The 19,770-nt window shown below is 44.6% G+C and overlaps 1 protein-coding gene across 2 annotated transcripts in view; it reads left to right on the top strand.

Annotated features, from left to right (window-relative positions):
• The window catches only part of SCAPER (S-phase cyclin A associated protein in the ER), a 251,036-nt gene that overhangs the window by 92,993 nt on the left and 138,273 nt on the right, over positions 1 to 19,770 (top strand). For both annotated transcript variants that reach the window (XM_060259908.1, XM_060259909.1), the window contains one exon: positions 7,656 to 7,792. In XM_060259908.1, coding sequence (XP_060115891.1) covers positions 7,656 to 7,792 — 137 coding nt within the window. The remainder of the gene's footprint in view (positions 1 to 7,655; positions 7,793 to 19,770) is intronic.

Below are 19,770 nucleotides of genomic sequence, written 5' to 3'. Positions count from 1 at the left end.
TTGATTTGATATACCTGTTAGCAGGGCTATTTTTCTGGAATAAGAGGTGCCGGAACTCTCAAGAATGAAATGAAAGAGAAACACATTGATGCCCCTCATGAACTTCTAAATGTTTTTTGATAATTTTGTTTCCACAAATTGGTTTCCAGAACTCCGTCCTGCCGCATTCCCCCAGGAAAAAAGCGCAGCCTGTTAGAACCATGAGAACTGATTGCTGTTAGGTCTAGCCCATCGCTATCAGTTCTAGCACGCTGTATCCTAATCTGTTCTAGGATCTGCTGTATCCTAATGCAGTTCTGGGATCTGCTGTATCCTAATGCAGTTCTGGGATCTGCTGTATCCTAATGCAGTTCTGGGATCTGCTGTATCCTAATGCAGTTCTGTAGGGACCAGCTTCAATCCAGCGATGCACAAGTAGGAACGTAAATTCCACTTGCGCAAGATCTTCTGCAATGCCAAGCATTTGCCCATAGATATGTGTGGTGTGTGTGTATTATATGTGTGTGTGCATTATAGTACCCCAAAATTGGTTGCATGAGGTCCTGCGGAAGCAGAAATACAACTGTGGAGGGACCGTAGCTCAGTGGTCACCATTGGAAAGAAAGGTGTATAAATGAATTAAATCAAAATAAACACATAAATTAAATAAAAACAAATAAAGCCCATGGCCTAACTTGCTATATATAATAAGTCAAAATCCTTTTATAATTTGTGGAAACGGCAGACTCAGTTTGAGACATCACTCTTATCTAGCAACTGTTTATTTACAAAACACTGCAGGGAAGATTCAGGGTGAAACAGTGCTGTCAAACATCCAAACACTGCTCTCATTCCAGCAGTTTGGCTTTTGTGTGTCTGTGTCTAACTCCTCCCGCGTCCTTCGAACGAAAGCAGCAACTGGCTACTGCAGTATGTACCAACTGATCCCGATTACTGCGAAACCGCCATAAACTGTTAAAAAATGTTATAAGATACATTGGCCCAATTGTTACGATGGTGGTGAACAATGTATTTAAGTCACAGCTGACTCAAGGTAACTCCGTAGGGATTTGAGGGCAAGAGATGTTCAGGATGAACACTGCAGCCCCCCAAAAAGGGCTCCTCTCTGGTGCAACGTAGCCCTTCCCACTACACACAGCACGGATGACCCTGTAGGGTTTTCACAAGGCGAGAGATGAACAGAGCTTGGGGGTTTTGCCTGCCTCTGCATAGCAACCCTGGGCTTCCTTGGAGGTCTCCCATCCAAACACTAACCAGAACTGGCTCTGCTAGGCTTCCGAGATCTGATGAGATTGGGCTACTCTGGGCCATCAAGGTCAGGGCAGTGGGAAAAGAGGATTTAATTAAGATGAAGGTTCCAGTCATTGGCCTTCCCTAGGCAGCAGTCAGTAAACAGAGCTCTCTTTATCAAAGATTTCAGGTTTTCACGGCTGGTAACATCATTAGGGGTTGTAGAGTCTTTCGGGATCAAGTGCCGTGTTCTACTGGAGAAAGTTTTCCTTCCAGACGTTTCGTTCTCAGCTGCGGAGAACATCCTCAGTGCAACGCCACTGAGGATGTTCTCCGCAGCTGAGAACGAAACGTCTGGAAGGAAAACTTTCTCCAGTAGAACACGGCACTTGATCCCGAAAGACTCTGCAAACCCTAAAGAGCTCTCTTTATTTATTTTTATTTTTATTTTTTTTTGCATAAGATAAAAGCAGTTCGCAGAATATTATTTTCTAGCAAGGCCCAGAAATACTCAGCACGCAAACTTCCGTTTTTTTCGCTGTTTATCTTCATTGTTTCCAGTCGGCGTTCAGTAATTCCCAGCAATTAAAACTCCTGTGAATTCTGCAAATTATATCGCCTCCTGCAAATATTAGAAATGTAGGTGCTCGGGGCATAGGACTGTGTGGCAAGCCGCAGTCTTTGTAGTGTCCTTTTGACATCCGATACCTTCCTGAGCTACCGGTTGAGTCTCTCTTTTCGCACATTAGATTTTAGGCCTGGCCCCCACGCTAATCCAGCGCTTTGATCCGTTCTTTGGAGAAGTGACAAGCGAGGGGTGACGCAACGTGTTATTACGCTAGTTTTATCTCGATGCGTTCCAGAGATGAAGCTTAAGATTAATCTGAAAGCCGAGACCTCTGAGAAACCTCTTTTTGGTGCAAACGTCCGAGTTGATATGCGTGGCGCGTTCCATAGCCAATACCGTGTTGCACGTGATGAAAGCGAAGGTCTGTCTTTATCCCCTCCCCCTCGGAGAAAGGTGAATGAATGAATGCGTTGAATTCTTATCATCGCTGATAAAGGATGTCTGTTAAATCGAGGATTAGATCAGACAAGGCGTTTGAGGTGCAATAGTCCTTGCCTGATTCATAATTCCTGACTGAGAGAGTTTACCATGCCTTGATGTAGGAGGATGAAATGTCGCTTTATATTTAAAGGCGCCCTGCAGATGAAGGGATGGTTTTTTTCAAAAGGGCGGATTAAAGTCTCCTTCCTTCTGCCATCAGAAGAAAGAACGCAGAGGCAGCAGCGCCAGTAAGCGTAGTCAAAGGTTGGCATAAGAATGTAAGAGAAGCCATATTGGATCAGGCTCATCCAGTCCAACACTCTGTGTCACAGTGGCCAAAACCCAGGTGCCATCAGGAGGTCCACCAGCAGGGCCAGAACTCCAGAGGCCCTCCCACTGTTGTCCCCTCAGGCACCAAGAATGCAGAGCATCACTGCCCCAGACATAAGGACATAAGAAAAGCCATGTTGGATCAGGCTCATCCAGTCCAACACTCTGTGTCACAGTGGCCAAAACCCAAGTGTCATCAGGAGGTCCACCAGCAGGGCCAGAATTCGAGAGGCCCTCCACTGTTGTCCCCCCAAGCACCAAGAGTACAGAGCATCACTGCCCCAGACAAAAGAACATAAGAAAAGCCTTGTTGGATCAGGCCAATGGCCCATCCAGTCCAACACTCTGTGTCACATAAGAACATAAGAGAAGCCATGTTGGATCAGGCCAATGGCCCATCCAGTCCAACACCCTGTGCCACACAGTGGCCAAAACTCAGGTGCAGCAGGGATGACCCTAAGCTAAGAGAATGACGTACATTTTGTCGCTAGCTCTATCGGTGCCTGGGATCTCAAGTGTGGACTGGAAATGCAGGATGTGGGTACCTTTATTCTCTGGACCGATGTGGTGTTGGAGTAATTAGAGCAAGTGTAGCCAAACTTGCTTAATGTGAGAGCCACATAGAGTAAATGCCAGATGTTTGAGAGCTGCAAGACAGGAGGAAAGGGAAGGAGGGAGAGGTGGAAAGAAAAGAACTTTTAACATTAAATGCAGTCTCCAAGCCAGTTGACAGGGTGGGAATGGGGGCTTCAAGAGCCACACAGTGTGTGTGAAAGAGCAACATATGGCTCCTGAACAGTGTTCCCTTGAAACTGAGTTAGTGTGAGCTAGCTCACAGTTTTACAGCCCCTGGCTCACACATTTTTGTCTTACCTCACGAAAAATGGCCCCAGAGCAAACTGTGCCGTATCTCACAACTTTAATGCTAGTAGATCACAATCTTAATGCCGGTGGCTCACAAAGTAGAATTTCTGCTCCCAAGACTCCGCAGCTTAGAGGGAACATCGCTCCTGAGCCATATTTTGGCCACCCCTGGGTTAGAGCACCAAGTGAGGATCTTGGAGACCTGTGTTTACATCCCCCTACTGCTGCGAGTGACCTTAGGCCAGTCGCGTTTTTCAACCAGACCTCCTTCACGAGATGGTGGCTGCAAGGGGAAAATGGAGGAGAATGGGTGGTGGCAGCAGCTCTGGTTTCCCACTGGTGGGGAAAGTAGCATATGCAGGGATCCTCTTGCCTTTTTGAGCCTGAAGCCATCTTTGGAATTCTGACATTGTGTGGTGGGTCCTGCCTCAAAATGGCTGTCACAGGAGGCCGAACCTGAAAGAAGTACTTTTCTCCCTTTCTCACAATACAAGAACTCGTGGGCATTCGATGAAATTGCTGAGCAGTCAGGTTAAAAAAGATAAAAGGAAGTCCTTCTTCACCTAAAGGGTGATTAACATGTGGAATTCACTGCCACAGGAGGTGGCGGCGGCTACAAGCATAGCCAGCTTCAAGAGGGGGTTAGATAAAAATATGGAGCAGAGGTCCATGAGTGTCTTTTAGCCACAGTTTTTGTATATATATATATGTGTGTGTGTGTATATATATAGAATTTTTTTGGCCACTGTGTGACACAGAGTGTTGGACTGGATGGGCCATTGGTCTGATCCAACATGGCTTCTCTTCTGTCCTTACGTGACACAGAGTGCTGGACTGGATGGGCCATTGGCCTGATCCAACATGGCTTTTCTTATGTGACACAGAGTGTTGGACTGGATGGGCCATTGGCCTGATCCAACATGGCTTCTCTTATGTTCTTATGTGACACAGAGTGTTGGACTGGATGGGCCATTGGCCTGATCCAGCATGGCTTCTCTGATGTTCTTATGTGACACAGTGTGTTGGACTGGATGGGCCCTTGGCCTGATCCAACATGGCTTCTCTTATGTTCTTAACCAGCCACATTGTGGCTACCACACCTTACCTTCAGTCCCACAGTAAAGATTCTCGTGCTTGGTGGCAGCTGCTGCCAAAGCAAAATTAAAAAAAAAAAATGCACAGCCAATTACGTCTCTCATAGCCCATCAGAAGCCTTCCTGGTCAAAAAGCCCACCCGGCCCTGTCCGAGGAACACTTCACGGATGCCAGAAAAGATGCTAGAGGACACCACAGTACCCACGGGCACAACGTCGGGAACCCCTGATGTAAATAAACACGGCCCTGTGCTGAAGGATGGAGCTGCCTGGCCTGATGTTTCAGCTGTGCTGCAGCGCCACCACTGCAGCAGGCCAGATGGTGGTATTGCAAGGGTCAGGCAACCAGTGGCCAATAGGGTTACACCAGCTCCTGCAAGACTGCTCTGGCCTGGCTCCACCATCTGAGCGACTTCTGGCTCAGCCTGTATATTGGACCTGAAGGTCACATCTGAGCGATAATAATCCCCGAGTGGGGTTCTGTGTACCTGTTTCTCTGATGGTGCAGTATTCTGCAGAGGTGTTTAAGCCCACTGATTTCAATGGGATATAGCAGGGGTGGCCAATGGTAGCTCTCCAGATGTTGTTTTGCCTGCAACTCCCGTCAGCCTCAGCCATTGGCCATGCTGGCTGGGGCTAATGGGAGTTGTAGGCAAAAAAACATCTGGAGAGCTACCTTTGGCCACCCGTGGGATATATATTGGAGTGACTCTGCATTGAATTAAGCACTGTAAAAAGCCTAAATCCATCTGGGGACTGGGTTTTGAGCTGGCTTTTGAGTTTCACGAAACTCATCTTAAGTAATCCAGCCCTTTTCACTTCTTAAAAACACCAACCCGAGGGAGAGTTCTGTGTGACTCAAAAGCTTGCTCATTGCTTTAGTAATCGTAGCCGAGAAATCGCAGTAGCGTTACTTTTACATGGAGGCCAAAACAGGACAGCGAACTTGCCCCGAGCTTAGGGCGATAGCATCGTTTCTCTTGTGTGATATACGCAGACAAGTTCACGTGTCATAATACAGTTCTTCGTTATCTAGAAATAACAATTTGTAAGTTGTTTCTTTTTGCCGGGGGGGGGGGGGCGGGTTGCTTAACCTAAAGCCAGCGGAAATCCTATCAAGAGTCACTGATGGCCCCCAGACAAAAACTTCCCTCTGTTGTCCCCCCCCCCCACACCAAACCTGTGTGTGTGTGTTTATAAGCAAATCACATGACTTTCCCAACCCCTTGGAAGCCTTAATGTGACTGGTATGGGACAGTATTGGTGTATTGTCTTCCTAGTCCTGCTCCTTCCCACTGGGTTAAATGTAACAAAAATGATTCTTCTTGGAAGCACCGAAGCTTTATTCAGTATTTCCCGACCCTTTAATTAGATTTTTAAAATTTAATTTGCAATGTATACCCCACCCTATCTCGCAAAGCAGGCTCAGGGCAGCTGACAACGTTCAATCCTTCACATTTCCCGGTTAAGGGGGAAATGCTGTTCAAACAAATTACAAAGGTGATCGAACTCCCAGCGGCAGCAAGACGAAGAAATTTTACTTACACACATAGAAGCACATTTTACATAACATATTCATAGAGGCATATTTAATTTATTGAGAACAGGTTGACTTCCAAAAAGTTTATTCAGTTCAGCTTCAAGCCCAGGTAAGAGAGAGAAGAGAGGTCCTGTAGAACAGGGGTGGCCAACAGTAGCTCTCCAGATGTTTTTTGCCTACAACTCCCATCAGCCCCAGCCAGCATGGTTAATGGCTGAGGCTGATGGGAGTTGTAGGCAAAAAACACCTGGAAAGCTACCGTTGGCCAGCCCTGCTATAGAAGATGAAACCGAAGGCCAAGCCAAGGGCCAAAATGGCTCAACATCTAACCGAGGGGGTGGGATTGCCGAGAGTACCCCAGTGAGAGAATTCTGTTAACCCTTTCTCTCCCAGATCCTCTTGCACGCAGAGTTAAAATATCCCAACAAAGGCGACCCATATTGGACAATATCGGTGTATTGTCTTCCTAGCCCTGCTCCCCTCCCCTTTGGGTTAAACGTTAACAACAATTTTTGTTTCTTTTTGAAACACAGAAGATCGATGCAGTATCCCCGATCCTCCGCGTTTCCCAGTTATGAGGGAAATGCCATTCAAACAAATCACAAAGACGGTCTGACGGCACTGGTAACGAGAGAAATTAAATTTTTACTTACAAAAATAGAAGCACATCTTACATGACATGTTCAGGGAGGTACATTTAACTTATGGACAGATTAACTTCCAAAAAAAAGTTAACTCGCTGCAGCTCCAGGTAAGAGACAGAAAGTCCTATATAAGATGAAACACAGAAGGCAATCAAGGGCAAAAGAGACTCAACATCTGACCCATAAGAGGGTGGAACCAATTTCCAAGGGTACCCCAGGGAGAGAATTCTCTTAACCCTTTCCCTCCCAGGTGCATGCAGTTACAATAACCGACAAAGGTGACCAATATTGAATAATATTGGAGTATTGTCTTCCTAACACGGTTGCCCACCCCCCCTCCCCCTGGCCACTCAGAGGTAGCCTTGGAAAATAACATTTCCATGTTAAATGGAGGTTTTACATTATGCCTCGAGTTGCATGGGATTTTATGGCCTGTCCTTGCATCATATTGCTTTACTGGCATTATTGAAAAAATATGTATATTATTATCAAACCGTTATTGAGAAAATACCTTCATTTCGTTGCCGTTACGTCATTTACTGTTTTGGAGATTGGTTTTTATAAGGTTTTATTGCATTTTATTTTAATACTGCCTACCTTGGGTGTTGACTTTGTCAGGAGAAGGGAGGGTGTTAGAAGTCTTTTAAATAAATAAAGACGGGTGTTCAGCTTTTAAGGTTTTTCATCTTGCTGTCGGATGTTGTTGGGTCATTACTACCGCTTTTCGATTGTCAGTGTTTTTGCTGCTACTTTTATTGCTTATTCTTAAATGCCAATGCTTTATATATTGCCTTGGTTCTGTTTTTAATTTTTTTTTTTTAAATGTAAGCAGCCTCTTGTTCTGTGAGGCGGAGTAAGGTCCTCAAATCAGAAAAACATTAAAATAAGCCGTTTGCCTCCCACAGGAGCACCTGTCGTTAAAGAAGTACATTGTGGACATCATAGTTGAAAGCTCGGTCCCCACAGAGCCCTCAAAAGATGGCGAGGAGCGCCAGAAGACGAAAAAGAAGGCCAAGAAGCTGAAGGCACGAATGAACTCAAGGTAAGGGGGGGGGGGGGAAATCTTTTTCTTTTGTCCTTCATTTTTAAAAAAAAGACCCTATGAAAATCTTGTTTTTTTAAAAAAAAAATTAAAGTTATTTGCTTCAGGAACATCTTTGAAAATAACACCGATGCGCCTAATTTATGGCCACTTTCTCTGATTGAGGAAGAAAACGGAGTATCGATCGGGAGCCCCGGCTTTCACCTGTTAAGAGCTTTCCCCGTAATTGGATGCCAGAGCCCTTGCCAAAACTGTAGCCTCTTCTCGCATACAATGGTATGTTTAAGTATGTGTAAACCGGGCCTATTTTTCTTCCCAGCTATTGATTTTTGAAAGGAAGTATCAAAGAAAATCAATAGTAATCAACAAATAGAAGCCCGGGCGACTGGCGCGTCAAATCCCTCCCCTTTCCTTCCACCCCTCCCGGGCCGAGTTTAATCAATTTTGTTGCCTGCCACGCAACCCGGCAAAAGTTAGAAATATCTCGGGACAGAAAGTGAGTTGTCAGACCCGCCGTTTATCATGGGACTGGAAATGTGACATCCCATGGATTCGATACACAATGAGGGGGCACCTCTCTGTCACAGAGCCACAGCACACAGCATCCCTCCCCCCCCCCCGGAGGTTATCAGCACTGCAGTGTAATTTGTCATTGATATTGTTGTTCTTTAAATGACTTTCTATTCACACGATTCCTTTTGTTTACTCGAAATCCATTATGAGCAGTGAAATATTGCCAGAGTGTTTAGTAGTCAAAGGGCGCAAAACCAGCTTGATAACTTTATTATCATGGCTTTAGTTATTGCTATTTTTTTTAAAGTTGGATTTGTGCAACCAGTATCCTCTTTGCTTTTTTAATTCACTTCAATTTCTTTCCCTCCTTGATTGGTTCATTCTCTGACTGGCGGTTGCAGACAGGCTTAGCGAAAATTATGCAACAACTTCTAGATCCGTTAGCACGTTAGGAAGGGTTTGCTGTTGCTGGGCGGTATTAAAGTTGGCATCCCTGGTTATATTTACATTCCAGAGGACTTTGCAAGACAAAGAGAAATGCAGTAAAGTATAGACCAGTGGGGGGGGCTATGGGGGTGTTTTGGAATAAATAATAATTGAAGGTCCTTCCAGGAAATCCCACGAGATGAAGATTTGGGAACATCCCCAAACCTAAAATCTCATTTCCAACCTACAGTCAGCAATTAGGAGTTCAGGCTAATTTCTTAATTACTCCGTTTTTCCCTTTTCTTTAACTTATGCAAAGTTTGTGAAGAGCCGTGAGCACACCTAGTCTTCCTCAAGCTGTTGAGAAGGGAGGCTTTTTTATATATGTATGTATGTATGTATGTATTTTCCCTCCCAGATTCCCAAGCTATAATAATAGGCTACAAGTCATTGAATTTGGAGATTCACATTCTTCTTTTCCGCCTTAGCACTCGATGCTGCCAGCGGCCATATGAAATAGTGTAGATTTATCCATGCGTTTATTTGGTATGTCTTGCATTTCTCCCGAATGGGGACCCAAAGCGGCGTACATCATTCTCCTTTTCCGTTTTATCCTCACAACAACCCTGTAAGGTAGGTTAGCCTGAGAGTCTATGACTGACCTGAGGTCAATCCAGCAAGCTTGCATGGCACAGGCGGGGATTTGAAGGAGGGTTTCCCTGATCCTAGTCTGGGGTGGTCAGACTGTGGCTCAGGAACCACGTGTGGCTCTTTCACACATACTGTGTGGCTCTCGAAGCCCCCACTGCCCCGTCGGCCGGCTTGAAAAAAGCATTTCTCTCTTTAAATCACTTCTCCAAGCCAGCCAGGAGCTTGAAGAATGCTTTTAAAGTTGCTTTCTTTTCACCTCTCCCTCCCCATCTGCCTTCCTTCTACTACAGATATCTATTAGAGAGCCTGTTTGGAAGGAGCCTTCCGTTCTTCCCTCCCTCTCTTCTCTCGAAACATCTAGCGTTCATGTCTTGCAGCTCTCAAACATCTGACATTTTTTCTACGTGGTTCTTACATTAAGCAGATTTGGCCAACCCTGTCCAAGTCCAACGCTTCAGTCACTGCAGCACACTGGCTCTGGATGCAAAGGAGGGTGTTTGCTCATACCCCAGTCAAGTTAAGGAAGTCACAATAAATGCAACATTACATCTCTCGTTTCAATTTGAAGTGCCACCTGGTTATTACATGATCTGTTACGTGCCTGAGAAATTTGTTATCTAAATTCGTTCCATCAGGCAGTTGTTGGAGATTGCTCATTTGGTCGCCAGCTAGGTTTAAAGACGTTAATTAGCTGGGGGCACGTAAAAGGTCGAAGAGCAAAACTTCCACTCTCAATCCATCCAGCATTTTAAGTCTGGAAGGAGATTATCCACATCACTCATTTTGACATTTGTCTGAATTGGACATACACCTTTAATTTTAACACCGGCCCAACACATGAGTTGCCCAGGCTTAAGAACTTAAAAAAAAAAATTTTAAGCGCTTTTCGGTAATCAGGCAGTCGTGAAATATGAAAATGACCCAAAATCTGCTAAACATACTCAAATGGGTTTTCATCGCTGGCCAAGTTGTCCGATCTTAAATCAAAATTGAGCCGTTTGAAAGTGGCAGAGGTGAAGGAAGGGACAAACTGTAATCAGTAAGATTATCTGTTCTCTTAAAAGAAATTTCCTTGCTCTTATTAACAATATTTATAACCCTGCGCCATTAAGCAGGTGCTGCCATCACTGATATATAGCAAAGTAAATGATTCCATATTAACATGTATGTGATGCGATCAAAATAGCACTGTGGACGGCATTCAGCACATGGGTAGCTGTTGAGAGTGAAATTCTTATAAACGGAAGACCCATGTCTCGGTGCTGATGGGATCTTTTGTTTTGTTTGCCAATGGATCATATGAACATATGAAGCTGCCTTATACTGAATCAGACCTTTGGTCCATCCAAGTCAGTATTGTTTTCTCAGACTGGCAGCGGATCTCCAGGGTCTCAAGCTGAGGCTTTTCACACCTATTTGCCTGGACCCTTTTTTGGGAGATCTTCTAACTTGGCACATTACTGCACATTTATGTGTTTGTTTATTTTATTTATTTAATCAGATTTGTATCCTGCCCTCCCCTGATGGGCTCAGGGCAGCTAACAACATTTTAAAACAACAATTCAGCTTAAAAACAAGACAATATAATAAAACAACAATATAACAATTTACAAAACTATAAGCTGACCATCCAAGATTCGTTCACCGTCGCTGCTGTTATTGCTTCGGCGCTCACATATCGCTGACATTATTACTAGTGTTATGTTGGTGCTCAGATGCTATAGCGCCGGTCAGGCTCTCAGAGCTATGAGGTAAATATTATAATGTAGCGGTTGCCTGCCTCAAGTGTTAAACGCAAGCCGTAAGAGTTTGGTCTTGTAGTCCCTGCGGAACTGTGCCAGGTCCCACAGGGCTCTAATTTCTTCTGGAAGGGCGTTCCGCCATGTGGGGGCCGCCACAGAAAAAGCCCTGGTTCTGGTGCTGGCCAACTGTACTTCTTTTGGCCCAGGGATCGTTAAAAGATTTTGATGATGATAATAATAATAATAATAATAATAATAAAAAATTTATTCTTATATCCCGCCCTCCCCCGCCAAAGGCCTGAGCGTAGTGCCCGCTGGGGTACGTATGGGAAAAGGCAACCTCAAAGGTAAACAGGCCCCAGGCCATATCGGGCTTCAAAATTTGTGCCCTGTCTTTTCCCCTAATGGGGATCCAAAACTGGTTTATACCATTCTCCTCCGTTTTATCCTCACAACAACCCTGGGAGGCAGCAAAACAAAGTTTGACTCCAGGGGCACCTTTAAGGCCAACAAAGTTTGATTCAAAGCATAAGCTTTTGTGTGCATGCATGCTTATTAAACATAAGAGAAGCCATGTTGGAGCAGGCCAATGGCCCATCCAGTCCAACACTCTGTATAACACAGTGGCCAAAAAAATATATATATATTTACACACACTGTGGCTAATAGCCACTGATGGACCTCTGCTCCATATTTTTATCTAACCCCCTCTTGAAGCTGTCTATGCTTGTAGCCGCCACCACCTCCTGTGGCAGTGAATTCCACATGTTAATCACCCTTTGGATGAAGAAGGACTTCCTTTTATACGTTCTAACCTGACTGCTCAGCAATTTCATTGAATGCCCACAAGTTCTCGTATTGTGAGAAAGGGAGAAAAGGACTTCTTTCTCTGCTTTCTCTACTTTAAGACCAACAAAGTATTCAGAGTATAAGCTTTTGTGTGTACGCACGCTTATGAAACATAAGAACATACAAACATGTGTCTGAAGAAGTGTGTTTGCGCACAAAAGCTTACAGTTCGAATAAAAACTTTGTTGGTCTTAAAGGTGCCCCTGGACTCAAACTTTGTTTTGCTGCTTCAGACCAACACCATGACTCACCTTGGTTAGGTTGAGAAAGTATGACTTGCCCAAGGCAACCCTGCACACTTCCATGGCATGAGTGGGGATTCGAACCCGTGTCTCCCAGATACTAATCTGACCCTCTCAATCACTTTGCCGCACCGGCTCTCTATTGAGCTCACCGCTTTTCAAAAACGGCTGTGTTTTAGTTCAGTGAGGAAGTGGTTTTCTTTCAGTTGTATTGCATTTTTTTTAAATTGTCTAGAAAAAGTATTTTGAAATAGACTTGCCTTTTTTTTAAAAAAATGACTAGAAGGAAAAGGGAATACAGAACAGTCATCTTGTAACAAGCCAAAAAAAGTGAAAACATTCCTGGACCAAACAAATCTTTTCAGAAGTGAGTTAATCCTATTGCTGCATAGGAAACTGGCGTGAGTGGGGATTCGAACCCGTGTCTCCCACATCCTAATCTGACCCTCTCAACACCTACACTGCACTGGCTCTCTATTGAGCTCACCGCTTTTCAAAAATGGCTGCGTCTCAGTTCAGTGAGGAAGTGGTTTTCTTTCAGTTGTATTGCATTTTTTTTAATTGTCTAGAAAAAGTATTTTGAAATAGACTTACCTTTTAAAAAAAAATGACTAGAAGAAAAAGAGAATACAGAACAGTCATCTTGTAACATCAGCCAAAAAAAGAGAAAACATTCCAGGACCAAGCAAGTCTCCTTTGGAGAAGCGAGTATGAAATTAATCCTGTGGTTGGATTGGAAACTGGCGCTACGTAGGTGAAGACAGAGCTTGTGCCGAACGTCTCAGGTCATCCAGCAAGCCGCGCATGGCGTACCATCCGACCCGTCAAAAGGAAAAACGACAAGCTGTATCAGAAGGGTAATTAAGGAAGAACAGATAGCCTGGGGCATATGCCTTGGCAGAGGGTAAATATTTGCAGAACGTTCAGAAACCCACTTCTGGCTGCCGTCTTTTTTGTGCAAACCTGAAAATCAACTTCCGCGCTTGCCGTTCTGAAATGTCTCTTTTTGAATCCTTCCTTTCTCCTCTTCAATAAAGTTCAAGCTTTTCATCCCGGTCTTAAAAGCTTTTCATATTTCTGCCTCTCCCTGCTCAGCCACCCATGTCTGTCTGTCTGGTACACCCAGAATGTAGAAAGGCTTACGCCGGTCCTTCAAACAAAGAATAAAAACGTGTCATTCAGCTCTTCCTGTGTAACATCAAAGGAGGAAGTCTTCAGGGGAGCACTAATGACTGCGTAATTAGGACTTTTAAAGCTGTAGCTCTGCGTATCAATAGAAAATATTGCCAAACCGGCTTCTCCCATTCATGGTTTCTGCACTTTTTGGTTACATGGATTCACAGTTCTTCTGCAGTAAGCTGTTGGTATCTAAAGGAAGCAAAAGTCCACTGGCTCCTTAACTAGACACATTTATTTCAATATAAGCTTTTGTGAGTGTTAGCTCAGTTATTCCAAAAAATGGATAACCGCTTAAGAGGGAATATTAAAAGGGGGGGATTTAAGAAAGAGAGTGAATGCTTATCATGAGCCTTTCAAGCGTAAATTCACGTGGGGACAAAAAAAGATGGAAAGGTTAGATGTGAATCTTTCTATCTTCATCTCCACAATCCTGCCTGGACACTTAGGAAACCATCACAGGTCTTTCCGTACATCCCCCTGCTGTGTCTAATAGCCTCCATCAGTGGCTCTTAGCCACAGCACATTGTTGGAACTCTCTGTCTGGGGCAGTGATGCTCTGTATTCTTGGTGCTTGGGGGGGCACAGTGGGAGGGCTTCTAGTTTCTAGATGGCTCTTGGTTTCTTGGCCACTGTGTGAGACAGAGTGTTGGACTGGATGGGCCATTGGCCTGATCCAACATGGCTTCTCTTATGTTCTTATGTCTGGGGCAAGTGATGCTCTGTATTCTTGATGCTTGGGGGGGGGCACAGTGGGACAGCTAGTGTCCTAACCCCACTGGTGGACCTCTTTATGGCACCTGGGTTTTTTGGCCACTGTGTGACACAGAGTGTTGGATTGGATGGGCCATTGGCCTAATCCAACATGGCTTCTCTTATGTTCTTATGTGACACAGAGTGTTGGACTGGATGGGCCATTGGCCTGATCCAACATGGCGTCTCTTATGTTCTTATGTCTGGGGCAGTGATGCTCTGTATTCTTGATGCTTGTGGGGGGGGGCACAGTGGGACAGCTAGTGTCCTAACTCCACTGATGGACCTCCTGATGGCATCTGGGTTTTTTGGCCACTGTGTGACACAGAGTGTTGAATTGGATGGGCCATTGGCCTGATCCAACATGGCTTCTCTTATGCGTGTCGTGAGATTGGGGGTGGGGGTGTTATAACAGAGAAGGTCTTTTCTTTTGGGGTGCAGTGTTCATCCTGATCAGGATGACCCGACTTCCATCAGATCTCAGAAGCTAAGCAGGGTCAACCTTGATCAGTACCTGGATGGGAGACCACCAAGAATGTCCTGAGTTGCTGTTAAAAAGCAGACAATGGCAGACCACCCTCTTTGGATCTTGTTAGTATTTAGATGAGAGACCACCAAGGAGATCTGGAGTTCCTATGCAGAGTTAGGTGTCTCTTGCCTCAATTGTGTGTTCGCTTTCCCTCCATCGATTCCCTGTACCGCCTTTAACCTGCAGTTGAGTGTCCTGTCAGCAACGACTTTTAACAAACTTTTTAAAGCCTTCGGCATCCCTGTGTCTGCAGTTGTCCCTGGCTTCATTGATTCCTCTTACTTAATGTCTTGTGGAAAATATGAATGACCTGAAGAATCATGTAATAGTTTATGGAATTAACGAAGCTGTCTCAAATGATCCATCTTACAAATTCATCTCAATAGCACTTTCTCTTGAATTTTTAAATAACCTGATGACCACCGTTTCCTTTTGCTCTGCCCTTGGTTATGGATAGTTTTATCTAGCATTGAGCTTTGGAGGTCACACTGTTCTGTAACAGATCTTCCACCATAGTACCATTTTGGTGTACCAGTTACCCAACGTCATAGGTGAAGCCCAGTTCTTTACTTACATCCAATAAGCACCTTGTCCTGGATGGCCCAGGCTAGCCTGTTCTCATCAGAGCTTGGAAGCTAAGCGGAGTCAACCGTAGTTAGTACTTGAATCGGAGATCACCAAGAAAGTCCAGATGAGTTCCAAGTTAGGAAAGGTTGAAGACTTTTTTTTTTGTGGAGGAGGAGGAGAAGGAGAAGTAGAAGAGGACGACATTGGATTTATATTCCGCCCTCCACTCTGAATGTCAGAGTGGCTCACAATCTCCTTTATCTTCCTCCCCCGCTACAAACACCCTGTGAGATAGGTGGGGCTGAGATAGCGCTCACAGAAGTTCCCCTTTCAAGGACAAGCTCTGCCAAAGCTATGGCTGACCCAAGGCCATTCCAACAGCTGCAAGTGGAGGAGTGGGGAATCAAACCTGGTTCTCCCAGATAAGAGTCCAGACGCTTAACCACTAGACCAAACTGGCTCTCACCCTTTACTACCTGAAAGAGACCTGGAGCAGTTTACAATCACCTTCCCTTGCTCTCCCCACAACAGACACTTTGCGAGGTAGGTGGGGCTGGGAGAGCTCTGAAAGAACTTAATCACTGAGCTGGCTTTATGTGGAGGAGCGAGGAATCAAAATGGGTTCTCCAGATTAGTGTCCGTTTCTCAACCACTAGACCAAACTGGCTCTCGTGTTTCTTGTTTGTGACATTGGCTGAATGAAGAAATACTATTTCCTTTTTCCTGTCCTGGACTTTACCACCCATGAAGACGCAGTGATGTTCTCTTTACTGAATGGCAATGGTAGAAAGTGTCATCAAATTACAATCGGCATGAACATCCAGATGTTCAGAGGTGGTTTGCTATTGCTTGCCTCTGTGCAACAACCCTGGAGTTCCTTGGTGGTCTTCCATCCAAGGACTTATCAGGGCTGACTCTGCTTAGCTTCTGAGCTCTAGCAAGACCAGGCTAGGCTTGGCCATCCAGATAAGGGCAAAAGAGATACGGAGATGGTTTGACCTTGTTCGCTTCCGCAAACAAGAGAGAGCCAGTTTGGTGTAGTGGTTAAGTGTGCAGACTCTTATCTGGGAGAACCGAGTTTGATTCCCCACTCCTCCACTTGCAGCTGCTGGAATGGCCTTGGGTCAGCCATGGCTCTGGCGGAGGTTGTCCTTGAAAGGGCAGCTGCTGTGAGAGCCCTCTGAGCCCCACCCACTTCCCAGGGTGTCTGTTGTGGGGGTGTGAGATAAAGGAGATTGTGAGCCACTGTGAGACATTTGAGTGGAGGGTGGAATATAAATCCAATGTCTTCAATAGCAACGCTGGACCTCCTTGGTGGAAGACTCCCCTAACATGTAGAGCCAGTTTGCTATAGCAAATAGCAAGCCTTTATTGGCATAAAACAGATTTAGCAGTAAAATAGCAATATAAATAATATAAGCCTGCTTCGGCGGGGAGGGCGGGATATAAATAAAAAGTATTATTATTATAAAATCCTAGATTATAGAGTACAAAGGGAGCTAAAATACATAAAATAAGTAAAATATATATGAGTCGAGTTTAGCCAAATTAAATAATTAAAACAAATAAAATGTGGTCATTCCAGAACCATTCTCTGTCGTATTTCCATGGCCTGTTGAAGAAATCTAGCCACCATTAAAGTTACCTCGGCGCAAGTGTCATTTAAAAGTTTGTGGACTTTGCCTGAATCAGCACAGCCCAACATATCTGCTAAGATATCTGTCAAGTATATACAACGAATATCATCATAAAGAGGACAGTTCAGTAATACATGGGAAATAGTTTCAGTGCACTTGGAATTACAAAGACAGTGTCTAATAGTACTCAATCCTGTTAAATCTACCAAATAGGATAGCAGATGGTGATGCATCACATCTCGATAATGAGAACGCATGCCGTTGCTGTGGAGCTTGCAGAGAGGAGAAATACGACGCTAATTTCCCTACTGAGAGAGGAAGTTCGAAATTCAGCGGGGAGCAGGACTTGTTGGCCAGGCTATATAACGTTTGCATTTCAATATCTAGGATTCTGAGCTTAAGTTTCAAAAAAGCTTCTTTTAAGGGTAGCATAAGAAGTGAATCTAAATCAATGCCCATGGATTTTATTTTCCTCTCAATAAATACTAGCCAATTTGACAAATTAGATTCTGAGAGCAGTTGACACAAAAGGCCCTCTGAGTCAGAGTGGAAATGTAGCTGTAGCCAGTATTTAAGTGACATTAGCCATGTTTGTGTTTCCACAAGATTCGTCCCTGTTTCTAAACACAAAACTGCTATGGTGGTCAAGAGCGGCACACGCGAATCTGGAGAACTGGATTTGATTCCCACTCTCCTCCTCAAGTTCATCCTTCCCACCAATAATAGCCAAAGAAGTCTGGTAGCATGTGGAGAGCTTGAAAGCCTCAACAAAGTCGAATCATATCAACGAACAGAAGCGGAGACTATATTTTCAAGTGGGTTTCCAAAGTTAAACAAAATCACTCTTACAGCTGGGAGTTATCGTGTCTTAGAAGAAGAAGATGATGATATTGGATTTATATCCCGCCCTATACCCTGAGTCTCAGTGCAGTCACAATCTCCTTTATCCCCCCACCCACAACAGATACCCTGTGGGGTAGGTGGGGCTGAGAGAGCTCTTGCAGCAGCTGCCCTTTCAAGGACAACTCCTACGAGAGCTATGGCTAATCCAAGGCCATTCCAGCAGCTGCAAGTGGAGGAGGAATGGGGAATCAAACCCAGTTCTCCCAGATAAGAGTCTGCACACTTAACCACTACACCAGACTTTATTTTAAAAATAAAAGATCTCACCCCACCACCCCAGTAGCTTCTCCTTGCTGCTCAATTGTACGGAGAGTTGAAGTTGGTGGCAGACCTCTGGAGCCTCTTTGGTGGTGACTCCAACACTGTGGGACTGGGCTGCCACTAAAAACATGTTGTGTGCCCTCTGTGACTACTTTTATGAAGTGCTGTCAGACAGTTGTATTTCAATGAGTGTTTCTGTAACTGGCTGGCGTGATCTTTTGGCTCTTGTTGGATTGTTCTGTTCTGGATTTTGGCTTACAAATGGTTTTTACTTTTGTGGCTTTGACATTGGTTTTTAACAAGGGTGGAATTCTAGCAGGAGTTCCTTTGCCTATTAGGCCACACACCCCTGATGTAGCCAATCCTCGAAGAGTTTACAAGGTTCTTTTTCATAAGCTCTTGGAGGATTGGCTACATCAGAGGGATGTGGCCTAATATGCAAAAGAGCTCCTACTAGAATCCCACCCCTGGTTTTATATGTTATTGAATACATTACTCACATCTCCTTGAACCATTTTTTGGAGGGGTGGCAGTTCATAGGCCCTTAAATAACCCAGGAGCAATTGTGAACATGGAAACCAAATGTTTCTGCTGCAGTCTCGTGTTTGGTGTGACTCACAGTGATGCGTATAAAGTATTTTTTTTTAAACGGAATTGGCTTCTTAGCTTTCATTGCAGGGCTTTGTGGACAAGAATTCAGAATGTCAGGTCCCCCGTATCAGCGTAGGTTTGCCTAATCCATTTAAGGCTGATGCGTTGGTCCCCTGGATCAACAGGCAGTGGTTTATTTATTCATTTATTTTTCATATTTATATCCCACCCTCCCCGCCGAAGCAGGCTCAGGGCGGCTAACAACGTTGTCATAGCGACAATAAAACAATAAGAACAATCACAATAATAAATCAATTAAAAAAATTAAAACAGTTTACAATTTAGAACTATTAATACAATTTTAAAACGACAGTTTTGGTGCTAAATTTCATGCCATACGTTCAGTGATGTAGGGCATCTATGTACTTTGGTGGAAGGCCACTCGAAATAATGTTGTTTTGCAGGCCTTGCGGAACTGGGCAAGGTCCCGCAAGGTTCTAACATCGTCTGGGAGCCGGTTCTACCAACTTGGTATTGGGGGGCCGCAATAAAGAAGGCTCTTTCTCTAGTAGCCTTCAATCTCGCCTCCCTCGGCCCGGGGATTGCTAATAGGTTTTGTGATCCAGATCTGAGTACCCTCTGGGGAATATATGGGGAGAGACGGTCCGTAAGGTAGGCAGGTTATCATCTTTTGGCCCAGGTCGATTCCAGGCCTGAGTTAAGCAGCATCAAAGAAATATCGTCTCAGTCTCCAGCATGCTGGCATGTAGCCAATGCAAACTCGATTACTGTTAATTGTCTGGACAAGTTTGTACAGCCGACGTCTGCTTGCATTCCCTAAAGTGAAGCAGCCATTCGGAGATTGCCGTGTGTGACGAAAATTGTAAGATACATAAGTTAGTGGCATTCGATCATCAGACATCATGATCGATACATAGGGGCTGCATCTTATTCTGTTGGAACTTAACATACTTACTTGCATTACTTTTCGTTCAACCGGCGCCATGAGCAGGAAAGACAACTAAGACGCTAACGGGGCTTAGAGGTCTGACGAGCTATCGCAACGATCAAATATTTTGCAACCAGTCAAGTCCTTGGTTGTTCTTTGTTGCTTAGCAACCGCAAAACATCAGTGTTT

The sequence above is a fragment of the Heteronotia binoei genome, chromosome 19 (genome assembly GCF_032191835.1).
Source record: "Heteronotia binoei isolate CCM8104 ecotype False Entrance Well chromosome 19, APGP_CSIRO_Hbin_v1, whole genome shotgun sequence".
In the NCBI taxonomy this organism is placed as follows: Eukaryota; Metazoa; Chordata; class Lepidosauria; order Squamata; family Gekkonidae; genus Heteronotia; species Heteronotia binoei.
The sequence above is the reverse complement of the archived record's forward strand: the minus strand, read 5'-3'. Positions and strand labels throughout refer to the sequence as shown.